The following is a 19948-nucleotide window of genomic DNA, read 5'->3' as shown; positions in this document are numbered from 1 at the left end:
GGTTTATTTTGCCTGGTCGAAATGTCAGTTTAAAACTGCACACAGAGGTTTCAGTGGCAGACCTAAGACATGTTCAAAATACCACTCAAGTGGGTGGTACCATCAGTGCTGTAGCCCCATTAGTTGCATTCAATTAACAGGCCTTGTGCACTTGTAGTGCCACCCTCCTATGCACTTACGAGTAAATTAAATATGCCAATTGGGTACAAGTTAATCCTACCTTGTTTTAAGGAGAGAGCAGAAGTCCTTTAGCACTGGTTAGCAGTGGTGAAGTGGGCAGAGTCCTAAAAGCCAACAAAAATGGGTTCAGAAACTAGAAGGATGAAGGCAAAAAGTCTGGGGATGACCCTGCAGAAACAGCCAAGTCCAACAGCTGGCAATACGGTTCCCTAAGTTAAATACTCACCATGGACATGCCTGGAGTTTCAGCATATAAATTCATTCCCAACAAGGGTCACTTGGCTTTCCATCCTTCGAAATCTGCACCATTAAACTGGGTAAGAGTAACGCCTGTTAATTGCAACGCTTAGAAATAGCAGAAGTGTAGTATAAAGCCCTATATTAGGTTTCATCTTGATGTAAGCACCTACAATTTCATGTTTTCTTTCTTTTCTATTGCACACCTGCCCCTCCTAAGGCTTTAGCTGCTGAGGCTATTCCTGCTGCAATGAGTCATCATTTTCACCCCGAACGGAACGGATGAAAACGGGACCATGTGAAGTGAGTATGGCCTTCGCACTGTCCCTAGTTTGGACAGTGCATGTCTCAGGCAATGGGCCAAGTCATACAAATGAGTTACAGTTTTTAATCAGAAGTGTGGAAACACTGGGTAGTAAACATATGGCGTATCTCCACAGATTATGGAACTGACCACCACGGAAATGTGAGGGAAATGTAGGATTTTAAATCAAAGCTTGATATTTGCAGGACATTCTGCAGCGGTGGAAGGATGCCAGATGTAAACGCCACACAAATCTAGGTACACTGCAGGGGGAGTCAGCATTCTAGCATATTTGCGACTGGACTTTCATGGCGGGGGCAGGGACAGAAAGTAAGGGCACAGAAGAACGGCTGAGGACCAAGACCCACATATCGATGATAACTTTAGTAGGAGTAGGCCCTATGCCTGGATTTACTAGGGTTTGCAGAAATAAAGTAACCTACTCAAGCACCAGCTCCTGTCAGTCACTGTCCACCCGCTCAATCCCGAGGCCTGGTGGGAACATACCACAAGTCAGCCAACTAAATGGATCACAAAGAGGCTCCAGGGAAGGTACAAACACAAAAAAGGAGAAAAGGAGAAAGGCAACCCATCAAATAGCAAGCAGTCTCTCACGCAAACAGCGTCCGCTATCTGGGAGGTGAGAAATAAAAGCAATTACATTAATTATACAATTGATGTATTTCGAGAGAAATAATTTAACGTGATATGAATCAGTGTACTTTTGAGATGTAAAAAGTTCTCATGCTCTGCAAAGCAACCACTTCTATGAGGATGAATGAAGCTTTAAACAACCAAAAGGATTGAGTGAGCGTGTAATACTCCTCAGGATAGGGCAAACGCCCACTCTATTTTACAGAAGTGGTAACAAAAATCAGTCAGGCAGACGAAAAAGGACATTCCCCTTCCCAAGGTGCCTGTGCCGGTTGGTGCACATGCGCTCAAAGTTCACAATTAACGCACCACTGCCAGTGTGATTTCGCAAATTCTAATCCAGCATAAGGAAAACTCACTTAACCATTCCTGCGTAGTTCTTTCTTCTATTTCTTTTAGAGTCAATTTGAATCATTGCAGTACACAATTAACGGTACGGGAATATAATACCCTTAATTACGCAGTGGTTAAAACAATATTAGAAATGATCTAGAGAAAGCATTATACACAAAAAGCCAAAACGATGAAAAAATTCATTAGTTCATGCTATGAGGAAAAGGGTCGTTCTGAACACAGGTAAATACATCATCTATAGAAAGTATTATACAGAAAAAGCCAAAACGATGAAAAAATTCATTAGGTCATGCTATGAGGAAAAGGGTCTTACTGAACACAGGTAAATACATCACATACTGGTTATCAGCAGATCGAGATTGGCTCTAATCCAAGTCTTGTTTGAAGCGACCCTAAATCTGACTTCCTGAAAGATAATTTCGTGTAGACACTTTTCATAAGTAGGGCGAGCTCGCCAGTTGTGGGGCGACGTGCTGTGCTGAGGGGCCGCTTGATAATAGCCCATGTGTGGATAGCCCGGAACCCGGATGTGGACATTTGTGTACATCTATTCTATGTATCTGACCCAGATCCTGGGACAGGGTCGTCATAATGCATACTGTGGCCTGGGAGTTTCGAAAAATAAGTACGGCCACATCTAAGTTCTGAAAATGTGCAACAACTGCAGACGGGATGGGATTTTTGAAACACGAGCGACTAAAAAGGAGGTAAGTTCACGTGTTGATTCTTTAAGTGCTCGATTCACGCCACGCGGTTTGTGGTGTTTAGGAGAAGGACGCTTCCTTTACGCAGTGTGATCTCAGCATTTTCACCATTCTCAATTGAAGCACGCTAGGGGTCCTCGGCAGCCGCAGGCCCCTATACCCCGGTCCTTCTTACGTTTGCGTAGTCTGTACGTTACTCCTGAATTTATTTGCAGTTTATTCACCAGCATGTATCAGTTTGCAGGCAGGGTGGGAGGGGCCTAATGCCGACAGGGCGGACACCAACCCCGCTTCCACAGGCCCCGGACACAGAACGACAATAGATCTCGCCGAGGTGAAGCAGCACATGCGCTGCATTCGCAGGTGAGACCTAAAAAAAGCAGTGGCAGTACAACTGAGTCTTACCTTGGTAACAGCAGTCTACTACATTCCTGCCAGTCACACTTTTACCAAGGATGTAATGCTGAAAATACCTATATTCACGTAGTTGATGTCACCCCACTCATTAGCTTGGGACTCTTGGTTACTTGTATGTCTCAGCAGCATTCAATTATGTGACCTCGAAAGTACCATCTAGACATGCTTTTATAACAGGTGCTCAACTGAGTCATCACATTCCCACCTGGACACCAGCTGGTTCACATGGAGACCTCCATAACACCTGCGACATGTCTGTCACGCATGAATTTCTTAAGAGTACCATCCATGCATCAAAGTTAATATTTTAAAAATCTTAGATAGGAGAATCCCACTTATGCAGTACGCGGACGACCTACTGTTGTTCAACCATACGAAAACTGGCATGCAACAAGCCCTCAATATATATTATCTTAGGAATGAGCGAGTGGCTAATGGAAGCAAAACAAAAGTAACAATCTTTGGGAAATGCCCAAAGAAGAGGCTTACTAGTTGGCGGCTGGGGCCACTGAGTCTGGACTGTGTACAACACTATAATTACCTGGGCGCATGGCTACGCGAAACCGGCAGACCAACTCAGTAGCTAAATAAAATGAAAAGCAAAGCAAAAATTGCTACATGTGCCTAGTGCAGATTAAACACCACACTCAATAGCCCAACGTCTATTGCCAACTGGAGGGTGGTCTGCGCCAAATTGCTCCCTGCGCTTAACTATGCCCAACAAGCATTTCAAGGTATGCTGGGGCCAGCCCTAGAAAAGATTTAGTGCACAGCCTACAAGAAGTTATTTCACCTTCCTCCTCAAACAATGAACATTTTAATTAGGTTGTAATTTGGGCTGGTGCAGCAAAATCTGAAAAACTTGGCAGCCCTAGCTAAGTGCTACTTTTAGGTAATGGTCGCTCCCACCAACACCATGAAGGCTCTAATAAAAACAATTTTACAAGCACCATCAACCCGTGGTCCAATAAGTCTTTCCGTAGCTAATGAACATTCACAACTTGCAGTGGTGAACTGGGACATAAATGCGATCAACTATACTTGGATTAAACTTGTAATAAGAAAACAATTGCAGCATCGTCACGAGAATTGGACAATGAAGCTCTTCTAGCCAGGGACACTCGTGAATCAATAACGGCAACACTACTGAGCAACTCGGACAAATCTCATCTCCACCAGGCATTAGGAAAAGCCATTTTAAAAGAAATTCTATCAGCCAGATTAGTCCCGCTTCTAATCAGAGAACTGAATCCAACTTGGAGATCTCTCTCGGGGAAAAAAAAAAAAAAAAAAAAGTTTGTAGATTATGTAACCTATAGAAGCGAATCTCACACGTTCTCTGCTGATAATCCCAATAACAGTAACCAATAACACTGAACTAACCATTAACCTTGGGTTCCGGCGCTGCGTGCTGCCCGGCGTAAAGCACTTCGACACCTCGTCAGGGGTAGTAAGCGCTATATAAATGCAATTACAAAAATTCAATTACAAATTACAATTACCACCATGAAGCATCCAACAGAGCTCAGGTTGCACCACTTAAACCAAAAAGAGTTCTGGATGAACCAGGTCCACGTGATTCATAGAGCTCAGGCCCAAATCAATGTGTTCCAACAAAACTGGGTTGATCTGCAATAGCCCAATAGAAAACAAGCATTGAAAATGCAATAGGTCTCGCCTTTGATTAAGTTAAAGCCATTTGCTTTCCTAATGGTTTTGTGTAGCAAAGCAAATTGCTTTAACTTAATCAAAGGCGAGACCTATTGCATTTTTAATGATGGTTATTTTTATTTCTTTTTCATACCAGATCAGGATCTTGACAAACCACGGGAAGCACAGAAAGAGACCTGTGAAGGGAAGGCCAGGCGCCCAGATGCCAGGCCATAAACCTTTCCCGTGGGGGTGCTACAGGCCCCATGTAGCACAAATTGCTCCTCCGTTGGTATCTGCTCTCTGTACCTTGGTGCCTCTGCGGTGTGGGCTTACGCACACTGCCCAAGCTTTGCCTAATTTGGTCCCCACGCTCACACGGCCTCGACACGCTTTTAGAAGGCATTCCTGGGCTCCCAGCTGGGAGGGATCCCTCCTCGGAGCAGCCAGACGCCAGACACCGCCTTGAGCCTCTCTGCCCGACTTATCGACCCAGGGAAGCCCGTGCTGCCGCCCTCCCAACCCCCACTCCCCACCCCCAGTGTTATCATCTTGTTTGTGCTCCTTACAAAGTGGGGTTTAAACACTCTCCTTGACTATTTGTACGCATGGTTTGCACCTCGCTCCACCCACACTCCCTCCCACCCCGCAACGTTTTTCTGAGATATGCAGATGCTGTTTGTGAAGCCGGCCCCCCTGGCTGACCAAGTATGGGGAGTTGTGAGGGCGTGGTGGTGGTGGTGGTGGTGGGTAGGAGGGCGGGGCTTTATTCAGTCACTGTGGTAGGACGGACAGCCTTTTCAATCATTAATTGAACTGTTTTTCCCCCTGAGGCGTGGAACAATGCACACTCCTTACCCCTCCCCCCCCCCACACACACACACACACACACACACACACACACAACCATCCCTGCCCCCACCACACACACAAGAAAATAAGAAGTAGCCCGCACACCATTTGGACCCCCATGCACATACAGTTCCCTTACCATACGGGCACGCGCACAGTCCGCATATCATACACATACAGTTCCCTTACGATACGAGCACGGGCAGTCCCCATATCATAAACACACATACAGTCCCATAGCATAGGGGCACGCGCCGCCCTCCTATACAGACACATGCCCCCCCCAATCGCACAGTCCCAACAGTCCCATATCATAGACACACATAGGCTTCTGCAGAGTTTGAATTCCGTGCATTCGGTGTGTGGGTGCCTCTGCTGCCTGTGTTTCATTTTAAACCACATACATCTGTTTAGGGCCCTTCCCCTTTATGAGACCTCTCAACCTCGGGTCAGCTTTCCACCCAGGCCATGGTTAGAAGCCACAGAGAAGCAATTGCAAAGTCTGCTACCGGCTCTTCATTCCAGAAATACCCCCACAGCCGCCCCCTCGGTCCGGGGTCAGGACAGAGGAATATTGTACTGGCCACGGAATTCAAGGCGCCTGCCTTTTGCCCCTCGGGCTTTCTAACTACAGCTCAGAATGAGGGGGATATAATGCGGCTGTGTGTCAACCAGGGGACCCGTCGTCCCTTGCAAACAGGCTTCTAGGCTGAAAATCTATGAGATTTCGAAAAAAAACACAAGCAACGCAGCCCCCGTCCTCCACCCTCAAAATGGTGCACTTTGCGCTGTTAGTCACTCGTGTAGCGCACATTCTTTGGCGGGGCTTCGGAGCACTACGTTAGAAAACTCAAGTTTAACATCCTTTCTAGGCAGTCAATGATTGTTTTATTCACACAGACACAGGAAACCTCGAAAACGGGTGACAGAGAGTTTGTGGTCTTTCTCGGTACACAGGCTAGTCAGTGTAGCAAACTAGAATCCCAAAATGATTAACCAGCTGCTCTTAAAAAGGGTGGTTGGTTAAGTCACACGCGGTTGTGAAAAGGTAGGAAACAACGTTGTTTCTAGAGGAAGCTGTTGTGCACCGTAAACCACAAAATTGGTAAGTAAAGTGTGTGTGCGCGCGTGTGATGCACAGAAGCAAAACAAATAAATGCGTTTTTGGCATTAATGTTAAACATTTCTGGAGATACAGTCACTGACGCCGAATTAGTGTTATAGGTATATATATATATATATATATATATATATATATATATATATATATATATATATATATTCACTGAAAAAACCATAGGTTTCACACATGTTATAGTTAGCTGGACATTTCACTCGTAAAAACCATTGAAATTCCCACCGTTATAGTTAGTTCAGCTAACTATAACTCGCGCGACCGCAATCCACCGCTGATGACGTCACATATTACATTACTGTATTCACTAAGATACTGTAAATAAGTCCGTTATACAATTAATTTTACAAAAAAAAAAAACATCCATTTAGACAGTTATTTACCCATTTATTCTTCCATTAACCTTTAGATATACATATATAAAAAATATTTATTTTTCAGAAAGACACATTCACTGGATGATGTCATGAGTGATGTCATTTGAGATGTCATCAGTGATGTCATGAGTGATGTCACTGACCAGGTCATGAGTGATGTAATATGTGACGTCATCAGCAGTGGATTGCGGTCGCGCGAGTTATAGTTAGCTGAACTAACTATAACGGGGGAATTTCAATGGTTTTTTACGAGTGAAATGTACAGCTAATAGCATGTGTGAAATCTATGGTTGTTTCAGTGAATTTGCAAGGTTTTTTAAATGCTAATTTCTAACTATAACGTGTCTGAAACCTATGGTTTAAGTGAATTTGCAAGGTTTTTAAAATGCTAATTTCTAACTATAACGTGTGTGAAACCTATGGTTTTTTTAGTGAATTTGTAAGGTTTTTTAAATGCTAATTTATGTATGTATAATTATATATTTATTTTACAATAAACTAGCTATGTATATAGTTATAGATTGACTGTATCCTGTAATATGGAATGGCTCAGCTCTTTTTTTTTTTGAATTTGGATAAAGTTGAACAGCATAGTTAATATATTCTATAAACTTATAAACAGTTTAAAATGTTTTTTTTTTTAAGGGTTTTTCACCGCGTGCGGTGCGCGCACCCAGCGATTCTTTTAAAAAAAATTAAAAAAATATTTCACCCTTCGGGGTCCTTCAGGGACCCCCTGACAAAGGCTAGGGGGTCAGGAACTCTCTACCCTGCCCCCTTTTCACGTTCTCCACCTTTCTTTTTCCCTGCGACACACAAAATGGCGTCCGACACTTCCTGATTTCGACCGATTCGAATGTTGACTGACATCTAACCACCAATCAGAATTATGCTCGCGCACATATGGTGCGCGCACGGTGCGCGGCTATAGATATGTATGTGCTTTTAAATGCAATTTTCTCTGGAAATACTGAACCGATTGACTCCATATATGCAAAAGGCACTTCCCTGACCTGAGGACCACCTCTCTGCCAAATTTCAAGTAATTCTGTTCAGCCGTTCGTGCTGTATCTTCGACTAAAGGTCCTATGGGAAAATGCATGGGGAAAACGCGTTTTGGGACCCCCTTTTTTCTCGGCCCCCGCTTGACGAATCCCCCCCGAGACTTTCAGGGTAGGAGCTGAGCGGAGCGTCCCATTAGTTTTGAAAATTTCGAGAAGATTCGTCAACCGGCGCCAAAGTTATTCAAAATAGAATTTTGAGATTTCCTATGGGAACTCGGTCCTAACTATAACTATCTACTGGCGACCGCCAGTAGATTATATGTATGTATATATATATATATATATATATATATATATATATATATATATATATATATACACACACACACACGTATATACACATACACGCTCCGCTCGCATGTTTATTTTGCTTGTTTTTGTTGCAGATGTATAAATATACACACTCCATATATATAATTTTATGTTTACAGTTTGTGATTATAATTTACAAACAAGCACAGATTACAAAAAACTCTGCGTGACAATGCACGTGGTAGTAGGCGCTGTAAAAACGCGCCTAAAATACCATAACACAACCATAAATAAAAAGCAAGTATTTATTTAACATGACATAACAAACGCACTCCGAAGATACAGAAGTGTAAATGGGGCCACCAATCCCTCCAGAATTCCCAAGATTTTTTCCTATCACGACCGCCGGTGCTTGGGATCTCTTGTCCGAATTGAGGCGCTTTGTGGCCCGGCAGCCATTTATGCTGCGAAACAGCAGAGCATTGTTTCCCAGGTCGATAAACACTTATGGCGATGTCACGTCTCTGCATTGGAGACAAAAACATATAAATGGTGCATTGTGCAAACCTAAGGCAAAACTGGGATTTTTCAACCGACGTCCGAGCAAAACAAGCAAGGGTTATTAATATTAGGAATAATAATACGGCCCCATCGCCTTGAAACCTTAAGGGGCGATATGTTCGCGCTTTACAAATAGGAATTATTTTTTTAAATTATAATATTAGTTATATAAAATGGTGTATCGTTTAATATAGTATTTGTAATATTCAGCTTAAGCACGCGTATATGGTCATTTTTATAACTTCACCTCCTAAGCACCCCTAATAACCCCTGGTCCAAAAAAAAAAAAAGCGATGTTGAAATACGAGAAACACATTGGTAACTCAGTGATTACAAAACTTCAAATGTTGTAAGAATGTTGTGTAAACCAGCAGCTAAGACAAACACAAGAGACGTATAAAGAAATGCAAAAAAAAAAAAAAGAAACAGAAAGCAATCGCCTTCCTTGCTGGTTTACTTGAAAGGATTTAGATTAATTACGTTGCTGTTACAGGCAATAGAGGTGTTTTTGTTCTCGGTAGCTGAAATATGGAAATGCAAAACGCCAGAAGCCCCTACTCCCCTGCCCCGGGGTTGTTTTTCTCTCTCGCTCTCTTTTTGCGCAATCCAGCATTTATCTTTTCAGGGACAGCTCTGCCACGTGTTCCGCTAACATCTGTCAGGGTTATGCCTGGAAAAAAATACATTTGTGATCAACTGCTCTCCTGGCAAATCAAAGATAGTGTTTAGACAGGCTGGGGTTTATGTCACTCGTGCCTTGCCATATGAGGAGGAAACCCGGCTCGGCTGACAGCTTTAGGACAAACTGAAGCAGCACCCCCTCCCCCACCGCCCTCCTGCACACGGTGGGGGCAGGGGGACGTGCAATCATAGAACGAGAGGGCGAGCCAGCCGTAAATATCGCCTGTAACTTTCATTTGAAACGCCGGGCTGAAGCCATTCAGGCAAAAAAAACTGCGATTTATGTGCAACAAGCGCTCGCCTTTCACGCTGTTCATTTTTGCTTTAAAGTGAAAGCGCAATGCAAAAATAAACACGCGGCGCCCTGTCTCCTTTTGAGACGGCCCATCCGGACTGGATCGCAGGGCTTGTTGACATAACGCCTCTTGCGATAAGAAACTGCTTCACGACAGCCGTGAAGCAGGAGAGCCAGTTCGGGTGGGCCGGCCCAAAAAGCCAAAGGGAGGCAAACCGGAAAGCTCATTTCCAATGGCAGGCCACCGTTTAGCATAAACGGTGACGCCAGCCAATGGAAATGAGGAGCAGGGCTTCAAGCCCTTTTCTAAAAGTCTTCATTAGCAATAAATCTCGCTGAGCAAGCTCCGCATGTGCGCAGAAACGCTAGGCGAGACCTAAATATAGGTAAGATTCTGAATTTGGTCACAGTGAGCATTATTACAAGGAATTCAGATGCAACATTTTAATGTATTACAGTTTTGGATTCCTTGGAAAGGGCCAGCTTGTTAAGTGGATTCCAGTAATGTCCACTCATCCCTGTGGTAAGCTCTAGCTTCATTCATGCTAAAACCACATTCTCTGTGTAATCAGGGAAAACATATGCTTAACATAGTTTTATCGAGAACTTAGGCTTAACAGATATTGCTTATACTCAAGAAGCAACTGCTTTGGACGGAACACAGACAGTACATCACAAGCACCATGAAATCTAATTAATTTGTTAACAATACTAAACCACCCACCTTTGTCTTTAGCTACTCTATCTCACCTCAGTGAATTGTCACAAGGATATATTTGTTTCTATAGGCTACACCATTTTTTGCTCTCGGTTCCAGATTTTTCTGCCATGCCCTGCCCCCGCTCCTCCAATGTTTGTGGCAATCATCTTCTTCCTAGCGTCTCTTCTCTGTCGAAAGTTGCCAATAACCTTGCTCTAGTTCTACTCCCATTTCCAGGGCAATCTTTGTTTTACATGCAATTTCTCCTCTTGCTCACTAGTTCTTGTTACATATCTCTGATCACTCTTTTTAATTACATTTTACAGTAATTTTCAATACATTGACTAATAATGGCGGCTTCACACTGTTACAATTGTTCTTTTCATATACCCCTTTTTAAGTTACATCTGTTAATTATTTACATATGTATGATAAATATAGAAGGCATGTTGGTTTGAAAATCAATTTTTCTTGCCATGTAATAATCAAGTTTGCTCAAACATATTCACAGTATTTAATCTGCACTGCATTCTCTCTTTTAAAATAATGGTTGTGGAGTTGTGAACAAGGTTTCATGTAAACTGATAATTTAATTCTCATTTATTATTATTGGTATAAAAAAAAGCACTGGTTCACAGAAAGAAACTAAGTTTAAGAGCATGAAGCCCCTTTCTGTTAATTGTTTATTATTAGGGAGGCAACAGTGGTTAGATACGGTTATATAAGACAGGAACACAGTATGTAGGGTGGTAAGGCACTTCTTGCCATAAAACAGAGACAAGGTAGGCCCAAAAAAACACTTCACCTACTTTTGCTGAAGGCTAACGGGAAACTCATTCAGCCGTCATTTGTTGGGAGTTTGTCAGCCTTCCTCCCAGTGCAGATAGCAGGTTATGCTATTATACTGAACAATAACTTCAACATTCGAAGAAGGTGTAAGTATGTGGACCATCTTTGAACCTCAAATTAGGCTTTTCTTTTGGTGCAGAGTTCCGCTTAGTAAGCCAAAGATATGAGGGTGGTATTGATATAGAAAACAGCCAAAATACTGGAATATTTTATGCTGTTCACATTACTTGTAAATGTTCCAGCTACTATTCTTTGTTATTGTTAGAGTTACAATCCATATTGTATTTGCATAGATAGGATTTTAATTTTAAAATAAATCTTACAAATGTACCCATTGTTTTAGTGTTCTTGAGTGTGCCTCTCTATCATGAAAGAGGATTTGGGTTACATTAATCACCCCTATAATATTTCACAGGCTTGATTGTTCCTTGAAATGCATCTCACTTAAGTACTGCTCAGTTGGTTACTGGCGGAGGAGGGCAACGGTGCAGGGCGGGTTGCAGTCGAACTGGCTTTCTTACACTGACAAAGTCAGAAGGTCTAGAAAACCTATTTCAGGGGTCATATTCTAAAGAATCTAGATAAAATTATCAATATAAATTATATTATATAATGCATGCAATTAGTGTGTGCCAAACTACAAATGAAGAGTCAACCACAAAAACTTAGGGGGAAATGCAGTAAACGCTTATTGCAAAATATTTGCAGCAGAAGGCTTTGCTCACATATTTGAAGGAATAGTCTTTTAAGTCCCTTGCATTAATCATTAACAAGGTAATAAGGAGAACATTAATGTCCCCTCCATCACAAGGTGGAGGGGAAAAAAACAAAAAAAAACACAAGGACAGGTTTGATGTGGGCCTACTTGCATGGATAAAATCAACTTTCAACTGCCTAGTTCTTGAGAATTCAGCACTAAGTTTGTTTAGGGGTGGGGACTAAAGTAGGGGTTGCAGTAATCAAGACATACATGGGCCAAGACTCACGTCAGTTCCACTCTAGTATGTAGGAGAATTTTTTTAAAGAGATCGCTGCATGATTACACCTGCCGGCCAATAGTCTCAGACAAAGGCTCATGATAATATCTAATTACATTTTTTTTTATTTTTTTTTAAATTAAACAGTCTTCATGTGGCTTTGTCAGTCAGGCAGGCATTACTCAGAAATGACAAGGCCTGTAGTAGGCGATGGGTTGTGTGAAATAACAGGAAACTCTTATTTTCTACTGTACGCAAGCCATGCATTAGTCATTTAATGGAACGTTTTCATGCTCAACCTAAAAACAGCATGACTGTGTGGGTGTAAGTACAATGAGAACATGAATGAAAAGAAATCTGTGAAAACCAGATTTAAAAAAGAAATACTTCATTTCAGTGAGATGTCTGACTCTTTCTGATAAGATGCGTGTGTAAATAAAGACTTATGCTTCATAATTAGAGAATTTCTAAAGGATGGTGGTGAAAATATAAAATGTACAAGGATCAGATATAAATCTATACCTGAACAGACACAAACCTTATTTGTGTGTGGTGATTTTCAGGTTTCATTTTATCAACACTTCTTTGACAGCACCTGACAACTCAGATTCCTTTTATTTTTTTTAGATTAAAGCCAATTGTTTTTTGATGCTGCAAAATTTCATAACTCATTAATTTTTCCTTCTTCGACAATTCTTGCTTTGGTGGCTCGGGAAAAACCAGAAGCTTCTAGGTAGATTATCTCATAAACCTTGACGTTAGAAGGCTTATACGTTCACCTCTTTCTAAAAATGAAATTACTTCTCGTTTCAGTGAACAGTCTGTTACAGTTCAGTCATAGCAGCATACCAAAAAAGTGGTTACAAAGGTTGTAACTAACTGCATGTAGCAACAGCTCACTTAAGAATTAATTAAAAAAGCAGAAGGCGTAAGAACCTGATCACTTTTGGTGTTAGGGACAACTACGGCAGAAAAAGTGGAAGACGAGGTGATACAACAGATGAGTCAAGGAACATAATCATTCCGTAGCACAGCACCTTGCACCGCAATGCATAAGAGTATTTTTGTTCCACTGTGTGCTTCGCTTTGTTCAATCTCTCCCATTTTGCACCACCCATGCTCTTTTTATATATTAGTCCATTAGCACCTACTTGCCTCCCCAATTTTTTCTTAAAACAGAAGAAAAAACATTTCAAAACTGCTGCTGTGCCTGCATGCAGCCATCTGAGAAACAAAATACAAGAATTTGCAAAGCCAATAAATGTAATGTGCAAGTCCTTTTGGCTTTTGCAATGTTTATTTTTCTTTGTACCTATAAAATGTATAATAGCTAATTTGGAGAAGCATTTCCTCTACGTGGAGCCATTTCCACATACACTCCACCCTCAGTTCTAGGTTGCCATTTGTGTCTATAATCAACACAAAGCACCTCTCTTTTTGAGAGAGGCGAATGCTAAAGTCTAAAGGTGAATTCGTTTTTTTTTTGTTTTCATAAGGTCTGGAGTTAGCCAAGACCTTTTGATGCTTCCAAAATTATATATACACCAATTGCTTTATTTATAGGAGCCTTCAGCCAGACTTCTTCATCCACTGGTCTGTTGCATCATTTACTTTTTTCCTCCCCCCCACTACAGCATAGAGCATGGGGACCAATTCAGCCATTGACTAATTTCACTGAGTGATAGCATTCTGCTCCTTCGCAAAGAACGTACCCACACAAAGGTGTGCCCTTCATTAACATTACCATGCTGGTTTCTTATATGGCTCTCAGTTTTAGCATGTAACCCGTTTCTAAGCACTCGAGAAGGATAATGGAAATTCACTGCACAAAAGTAAAGTTATTTTCTAAGACTCCAACTACATGTTCAAGTGAGAGACCTAAATTTGCGTACAGAATTCCTACTGGATAAAATCTGCCTACTTTCAATTCCAAGGTAGCAGGTACAGTCATGTGCACCATCTCATGCAAACCTATCCTATTCATTGGCTGGTATGAGAGAGAGCAAGGCCTCAATTATATTTCCCAATTTACATCACACATGTTCTTAGGGATGTTTTCTCAATTATGTCCTGATCATATGGACTGTCCCAAAGGAACCTCTGACGGAATATCTGCAATACCTGAATTAAACAAATTAAAATGTACCATGACAGCAACCCTGGCTGCGAGTAATTAAAAAAGATTTAGCATACCGCATTTGTTTAGCAGAGAGTACATATTAAAGGGGTTCATCATTTGGACAGCTGCTAAAGGATATTTCAGTCAGACTTTGTAGAGTGAGAACCTGATTAGTCCTTATTATCCTAACAGCAGCTAGAAAAATACACACTATTCACTCAGCAGCAGTACCAGACCAAACAATTTGATTTCCTACTGGGCAATATTTTTTTCAATGAGTGGGAAAGAATCATTCTGCTGGAAATGAAGTGTTGCTGCTCAAAGTAAGATTCTGGTGGCAAGTTAATTTGTTAATCCGTAACTGCTGAAGGTTCTATTGAATGGATCGAGCAACCACTTCTCATATATTGACACAATTCCTGCATTTAAAGACACAAAGGAATAGATTTTAAGGGCAATACTTAAGAAAATAATATTTGAACAATAGTTGAATCAGTCCAACTATGCCGTTCAGGGTCCACAAATACTATCTGTAGCAAAGAGGGAGCATTTGCCAGTTCAAGCTGCTTACCCACGCACACAAGGCTGTACAATCAAGGGCCCGCCTTCATTAACCACCGCCTGAACTTCCACCAGAAGGCTCCGCTTCACCTCCCTTACAATTGCCCACACTCCCGGCATCTACCGAAGCAGAAGTGGAGAATGCTCCTTCTCCCACATTGCAGCAAAGACCTGGAGCAGCCTCTCCATGCACCTCCTCCTCCTCATCAACTCGCATCCGGAATTCTGAATGGCCATCAAGACCTGGCTGTTCGAAAAAGCCTCAGTGACCTGCAAGCGTCTGGATACCCTTTCGGGTGATTATCAGCGCTTTATAAATCCTTACTGATTGATTTCTTAATAAAGCACTCAAGATTGCAAAGTCTGCACAAAAGATAAGGGCTCTGTCTCCAAGTGGTTCTGCTACTCACATTTAAACTTGAACCATTAACATGATTACAGGAACTTAATGTCCCCAAACTGCCATTGGTTGGTTATTCATATTGGCAGTGCATTTAATTCTCAAGAAAACTGCACTTTAACTTACACCACTTGTTGGGGCAGGAGAGTCTTCAGGATGGTGAATGGGCATGTACCCTTGCCCTGAGTGCCCAACTGCATATGAAACTGGTATCTTGACTTTTGTTCTGGCCCTGACGTCAGACAAACCTACCATGTGTGCAGAGGCCCACTCATGTCCCTGACAATGCAAGGTCCAGGATCTGTGCTGTGGCCTAAAGGAGTGTACCTAGCATGCCCTCATACTGGACAGTGGACTACTGGCCTTTGCCCTTTGTACATCACATAAAGCGATGCTTGCAGCAGACCTTCTTTTGCTCTGAAACCCAGAATCTTGCAGTGATGCGATAAAGCGATACAAAGAGTCAGACAAAGAAAGGGTATGAAGTATGTGTATACAACATGCATTGTAGTAGAACTCTGGATATTGTGCGGTCTGAGTAATGGGGCCAGTGGCATCCGTTTTCCATGCTCCAGGTTTAGCATAGCACAAGATGGAGAATGAGGAAAGCTTCCCCAGACAGTTTACGTGTATTGCTTGGTATCCTATGACTGTAGGGTGGAGACCCAGACACTCAAATGAGGAGGATGGAGACAAGGCAAATTCTGTGAGGTCTCGTTAGCAGAGGAATGCAGATTAGTTGTCCTTAAGCACTAGTATTTGGCAGACAGGGTGAAGGGTGGGACTGCACTTTCTGCTGCTCAAGGTGAAGGAGTTTCTAGGCAGGGCCTGCCGTTTTGTGGGCCTCTGATTACTGTTTCAGGATGGTGATAACAGCAGGTGTGGAGAACTCCTATTTCACTGTCCCCATGTTTTGGATACTCCTCCTTGGAGCCAGTCCAACTGTTTATCTGCTGTGAGATCCATCACTCTGCACAAGGGCTGTGTCTGGAGAGCAGCATGAAATTGACATATGACTGAGAACTGACCGAAACCAGTTTTGGAACATTATGGCAGTGGATCCATTACCCCATTCTAGAAGATGTGTATAACGTTGGTGTCCAAACCACTCTACTTTTTTTTCCAGTTCCAAGTTCATTGTGACCAAGGAAAGGAGTGCCACTAAATTACTCACAAAAATGCTGTGTGGCCAGAGCTGTGGGTCTGTGTGACAGCTAGTAATCTAGAGGGAGAGGACATTAACGAAATCTGAAGGATGAGCAGAGGGCACGGCTTAGAAATGGAGGGGGAGAGAGGGAGAGAGGGGGAGAGGGGGGGAGAGGGGGGAGAGGGGGGGAGAGGGGGGGAGAGGGGGGGAGGGGGAGAGGGGGGGAGAGGGGGGGAGAGGGGGAGAGAGGGGGAGAGGGGGAGAGAGAGAGATGTACCTGGCTCTGCGGGAGAAGTCCAAGGTTTTGCCAGTGTAAGGAATAGCCAGAACAAGCGACTATCAGGGATTGAAGCCTTGGCTGAACTGAGAGGGGAAAAGGCCCCTGGTCTCTCTAAAACAGTTCTAATCACCAACCACATCAGGTCTTACTGAAGGCAAGCATCAAGCGAGATTCAGCTGAAAAGATTGGTGCTGCCAAGCTTTGTGCTCCAGCAGCGCCAAAGTATGCATTCTTATCGACTTTAAGTTGCAAGTGCGATGCCTGCAACCCTTCCGCACGCAGCATATGGAGGTGGCAATTTGCAAAAGATGGGAAGCTCCCAGGAGGAGTTCCCCTGAAGTCTTCATGTTTCCCATCAAGGCTGCTGCTGTAAACCCAAAAGCTCTGAGTTGCTACTACAGAAGAAGTCGAGCCGCTGCTTATGGCTACCACAGCATGGACCCCAGGACACTAAGGGCAAATAACTAAGGCTGGAGCCAAGTAGTCCCGGTCTGCACTGTGCTCTCGTTAATGGGCTTTGACAAGGCTAATGTGAATCACCCAGTTTTTATTTTATGTCCATTTCTTGGAACGCGGTTAGCATGCTATATCTTAGCTTTTCCATGAATGGCCGTAGGGTTTTATATCTCCAATGTGATGTTTTTTATTTTCAAGAGGAGTCTTTGGTTAGGGCACAGACCTTTTGTCAGGGCATTGTTTTTAATGGCATATGAAAAAACCTCTCTGGACTAAACTGTGATCTAGTCAAGTCAAGTCAAGTCAGAGAATTTATATAGCGCACTACATACCCAGAGGGTCTCAAGGCGCTTAGAAAGGGGAGGAGGATTACTTGTCAAATATCCACGTTTTAAGTTGTTTTCTGAATGCCAGGTGGTTCTGGGTGAGGCGAAGGTAAGCGGGGAGTGAGTTCCATGTTTTAGCAGCCAGGTATGAGAAGGATCTGCCTCCCATGGTGGTCCTGTTGATGCGAGGTACAGTGGCGAGGGCTTGGTTGGAAGAACGTAGTTGGCGGGAGGGGGTGTAGAAGGACAGTCGTGAGTTGAGGCATTCTGGTCCGATGTCGTAGAGTGATTTGTGTGCGTGAGTTAGCAGTCGGAAAGTGATTCTCTTATTGACGGGTAGCCAGTGGAGGTCTTTCAGGTGACTGGAGATGTGTTCGTTGCGCGGGATGTCTAATATGATCCTGGCTGAGGCGTTTTGGATTCGTTGGAGTTTCTTCTGGAGTTTAGCGGTAGTACCTGCGTAGAGGGTGTTTCCATAGTCCAGTCGGCTCGTGACTAGAGCATGGGTGGCTGTTTTCCTTGTTTCGGTGGGGATCCAGCGAAATGTTTTTCTGAGCATGCGAAGAATGTTGAAGCAGGATGAGGATACGGCGCTGACTTGTCTGTTCATTGAGAGTGAAGAATCCAGGATGACGCCTAGGTTCCGTGCGTGGTCTGTCGGGATGGGTGCTTTTCCAAGGGCTTCCGGCCACCAGGAGTCGTCCCATGCAGAGGGGGATGTACCTAAGATGAGGACTTCTGTTTTGTCTGAGTTCAGTTTCAGACGGCTTTGTTTCATCCATTCGGCAACTTCTTTCATTCCTTCGTGTAGGTTAGTTTTGGCGGTGCTGGGGTCATTGGTGAGAGAAAGGATTAGTTGAGTGTCATCCGCGTAAGAGATGATGTTGAGGTTGTGTTGGCGGGCGATGGCCGCGAGGGGGCTCATGTAGACGTTGAAGAGGGTGGGGCTGAGTGATGATCCTTGTGGTACGCCACAGATGACTTCAGTGGCCTCGGACTTGAATGGTGGGAGGCGGACTCTCTGGGTTCTTCCGGAGAGGAAAGAGGTGATCCATTCAAGTGCTTTTCCTTGTATTCCGATGTTATTGAGGCGTTGTAACAGGGTGCTGTGGCAGACTGTGTCGAATGCTGCAGAGAGGTCGAGGAGGATGAGGGCGACTGTGTCTCCATTGTCCAATAGAGTTCGAATGTCGTCTGTTGCTGCGATTAGGGCGGTCTCAGTGCTGTGTTTTGCTCGGAAGCCAGATTGTGAGGAGTCGAGGGATTTGTTGGCTTCGAGGAAGGCGGCGAGCTGGTTGTGGACGGCTTTCTCGATGACTTTGGCCGGGAATGGAAGGAGCGAAATGGGGCGGTAGTTTTTGAGTTCGGTGGGGTCCGCTGTGGGTTTTTTCAGAAGGGCGGTGAGTTCAGCGCGTTTCCAGTTTTCCGGGAAGGTGGCGGAGTTGAAGGAGCAGTTGATGACGTCTCGGAGGTGCGGTGCTATGACGGAGTCTGCTTTGTTGAAGATGTGGTGAGGACATGGGTCTGTGGGTGATCCTGAGTGGATGGAATTCATCAGGCGGATTGTGTCCTCAGTGGAGATTGGGTTCCAGTCGTTGAGGGTGTTTACGGGGGGAGAATGTTCAGCAAATGGTTGGGTGGGTTGGTCTCCGGGTTGGTTGTCGAAGCTGTTGTGAATGTTTGCAATCTTGTTGTGGAAGAATGAGGCTAGGGAGTCGCAGAGGGCTTGAGAGGGGGTGATGTCGTTGGAGTTGGCTGAGGGGTTGGAGAATTCTTTGACGATGTTGAAAAGTTCCTTGCTGTTGTGGGCGTTGTCGTCAAGTCGATCCTTGAATGCTGTTTTCTTGGCCTTTCGGATTAGTTGGTGGTGTGTGCGGGTGGCGTTTTTGAAGGCGTCCTTGGTGCTAGTGGATGGGTCTTTTTTCCAGGCCTTTTCAAGGGAGCGGCAGAGTTTCTTGGACTTCTTAAGATCATCGTTGAACCATGAGGCCTTCTTGCTGCCAGGTTTGCTTTGACGTTTTTTCAGTGGTGCTAGGGTGTCGGCGGTGTTGGATAGCCATAGGGTGAAGTTGGCGGCGGCTTGGTTTGGGTTAGAAGAGTGGGCTGGGGTGTTTAGAAGGAGCGATGCGGAGATCTGGTCGGTGGTGATTTTGTTCCAGTTTCTTTGCAGAGTTGGTTGGAGGTGGTTGGTGGGTTTTGGCTTGTTGTAGGTGAAGTGAACGCAGCTGTGGTCAGTCCAGAGGAGATCCGTAGTGTGGCTGAAGGAGACATGGTTGCTGGAGGTGAAGATGGGGTCGAGTGTGTGCCCTGCGATGTGGGTGGGGGAAGTGACTAGTTGTTTAAGTCCGAGGTTGGCGAGGTTGTCCAGCAGGGTGGTGGAGTTGCGGTCGTTGGTCTTTTCAAGGTGAAAGTTGAG

General features: G+C 43.9%; 1 protein-coding gene across 3 annotated transcripts in view; it reads right to left on the bottom strand.

Annotated features, from left to right (window-relative positions):
* FNIP2 (folliculin interacting protein 2) overlaps positions 1-19948 on the bottom strand; it is a 319680-nt gene that overhangs the window by 275873 nt on the left and 23859 nt on the right. The window contains exons 2-3 of one of the 3 annotated variants that reach the window (XM_085641737.1): positions 5672-5722; positions 4810-4831 (exon numbers count right to left, since the gene is read on the bottom strand). The exons of the other annotated variants lie outside the window; for them this stretch is intronic. Of the exons in view, the coding sequence (XP_085497863.1) occupies positions 4810-4831; positions 5672-5722 (73 nt within the window). The remainder of the gene's footprint in view (positions 1-4809; positions 4832-5671; positions 5723-19948) is intronic. 3 annotated transcript variants of the gene reach the window in all.

The sequence above is a fragment of the Triturus cristatus genome, chromosome 2_2 (genome assembly GCF_964204655.1).
Source record: "Triturus cristatus chromosome 2_2, aTriCri1.1, whole genome shotgun sequence".
Lineage (NCBI taxonomy): Eukaryota > Metazoa > Chordata > Amphibia > Caudata > Salamandridae > Triturus > Triturus cristatus.
Note: the sequence above shows the minus strand (reverse complement) of the source record. Positions and strands in the feature narration are given on the sequence as shown.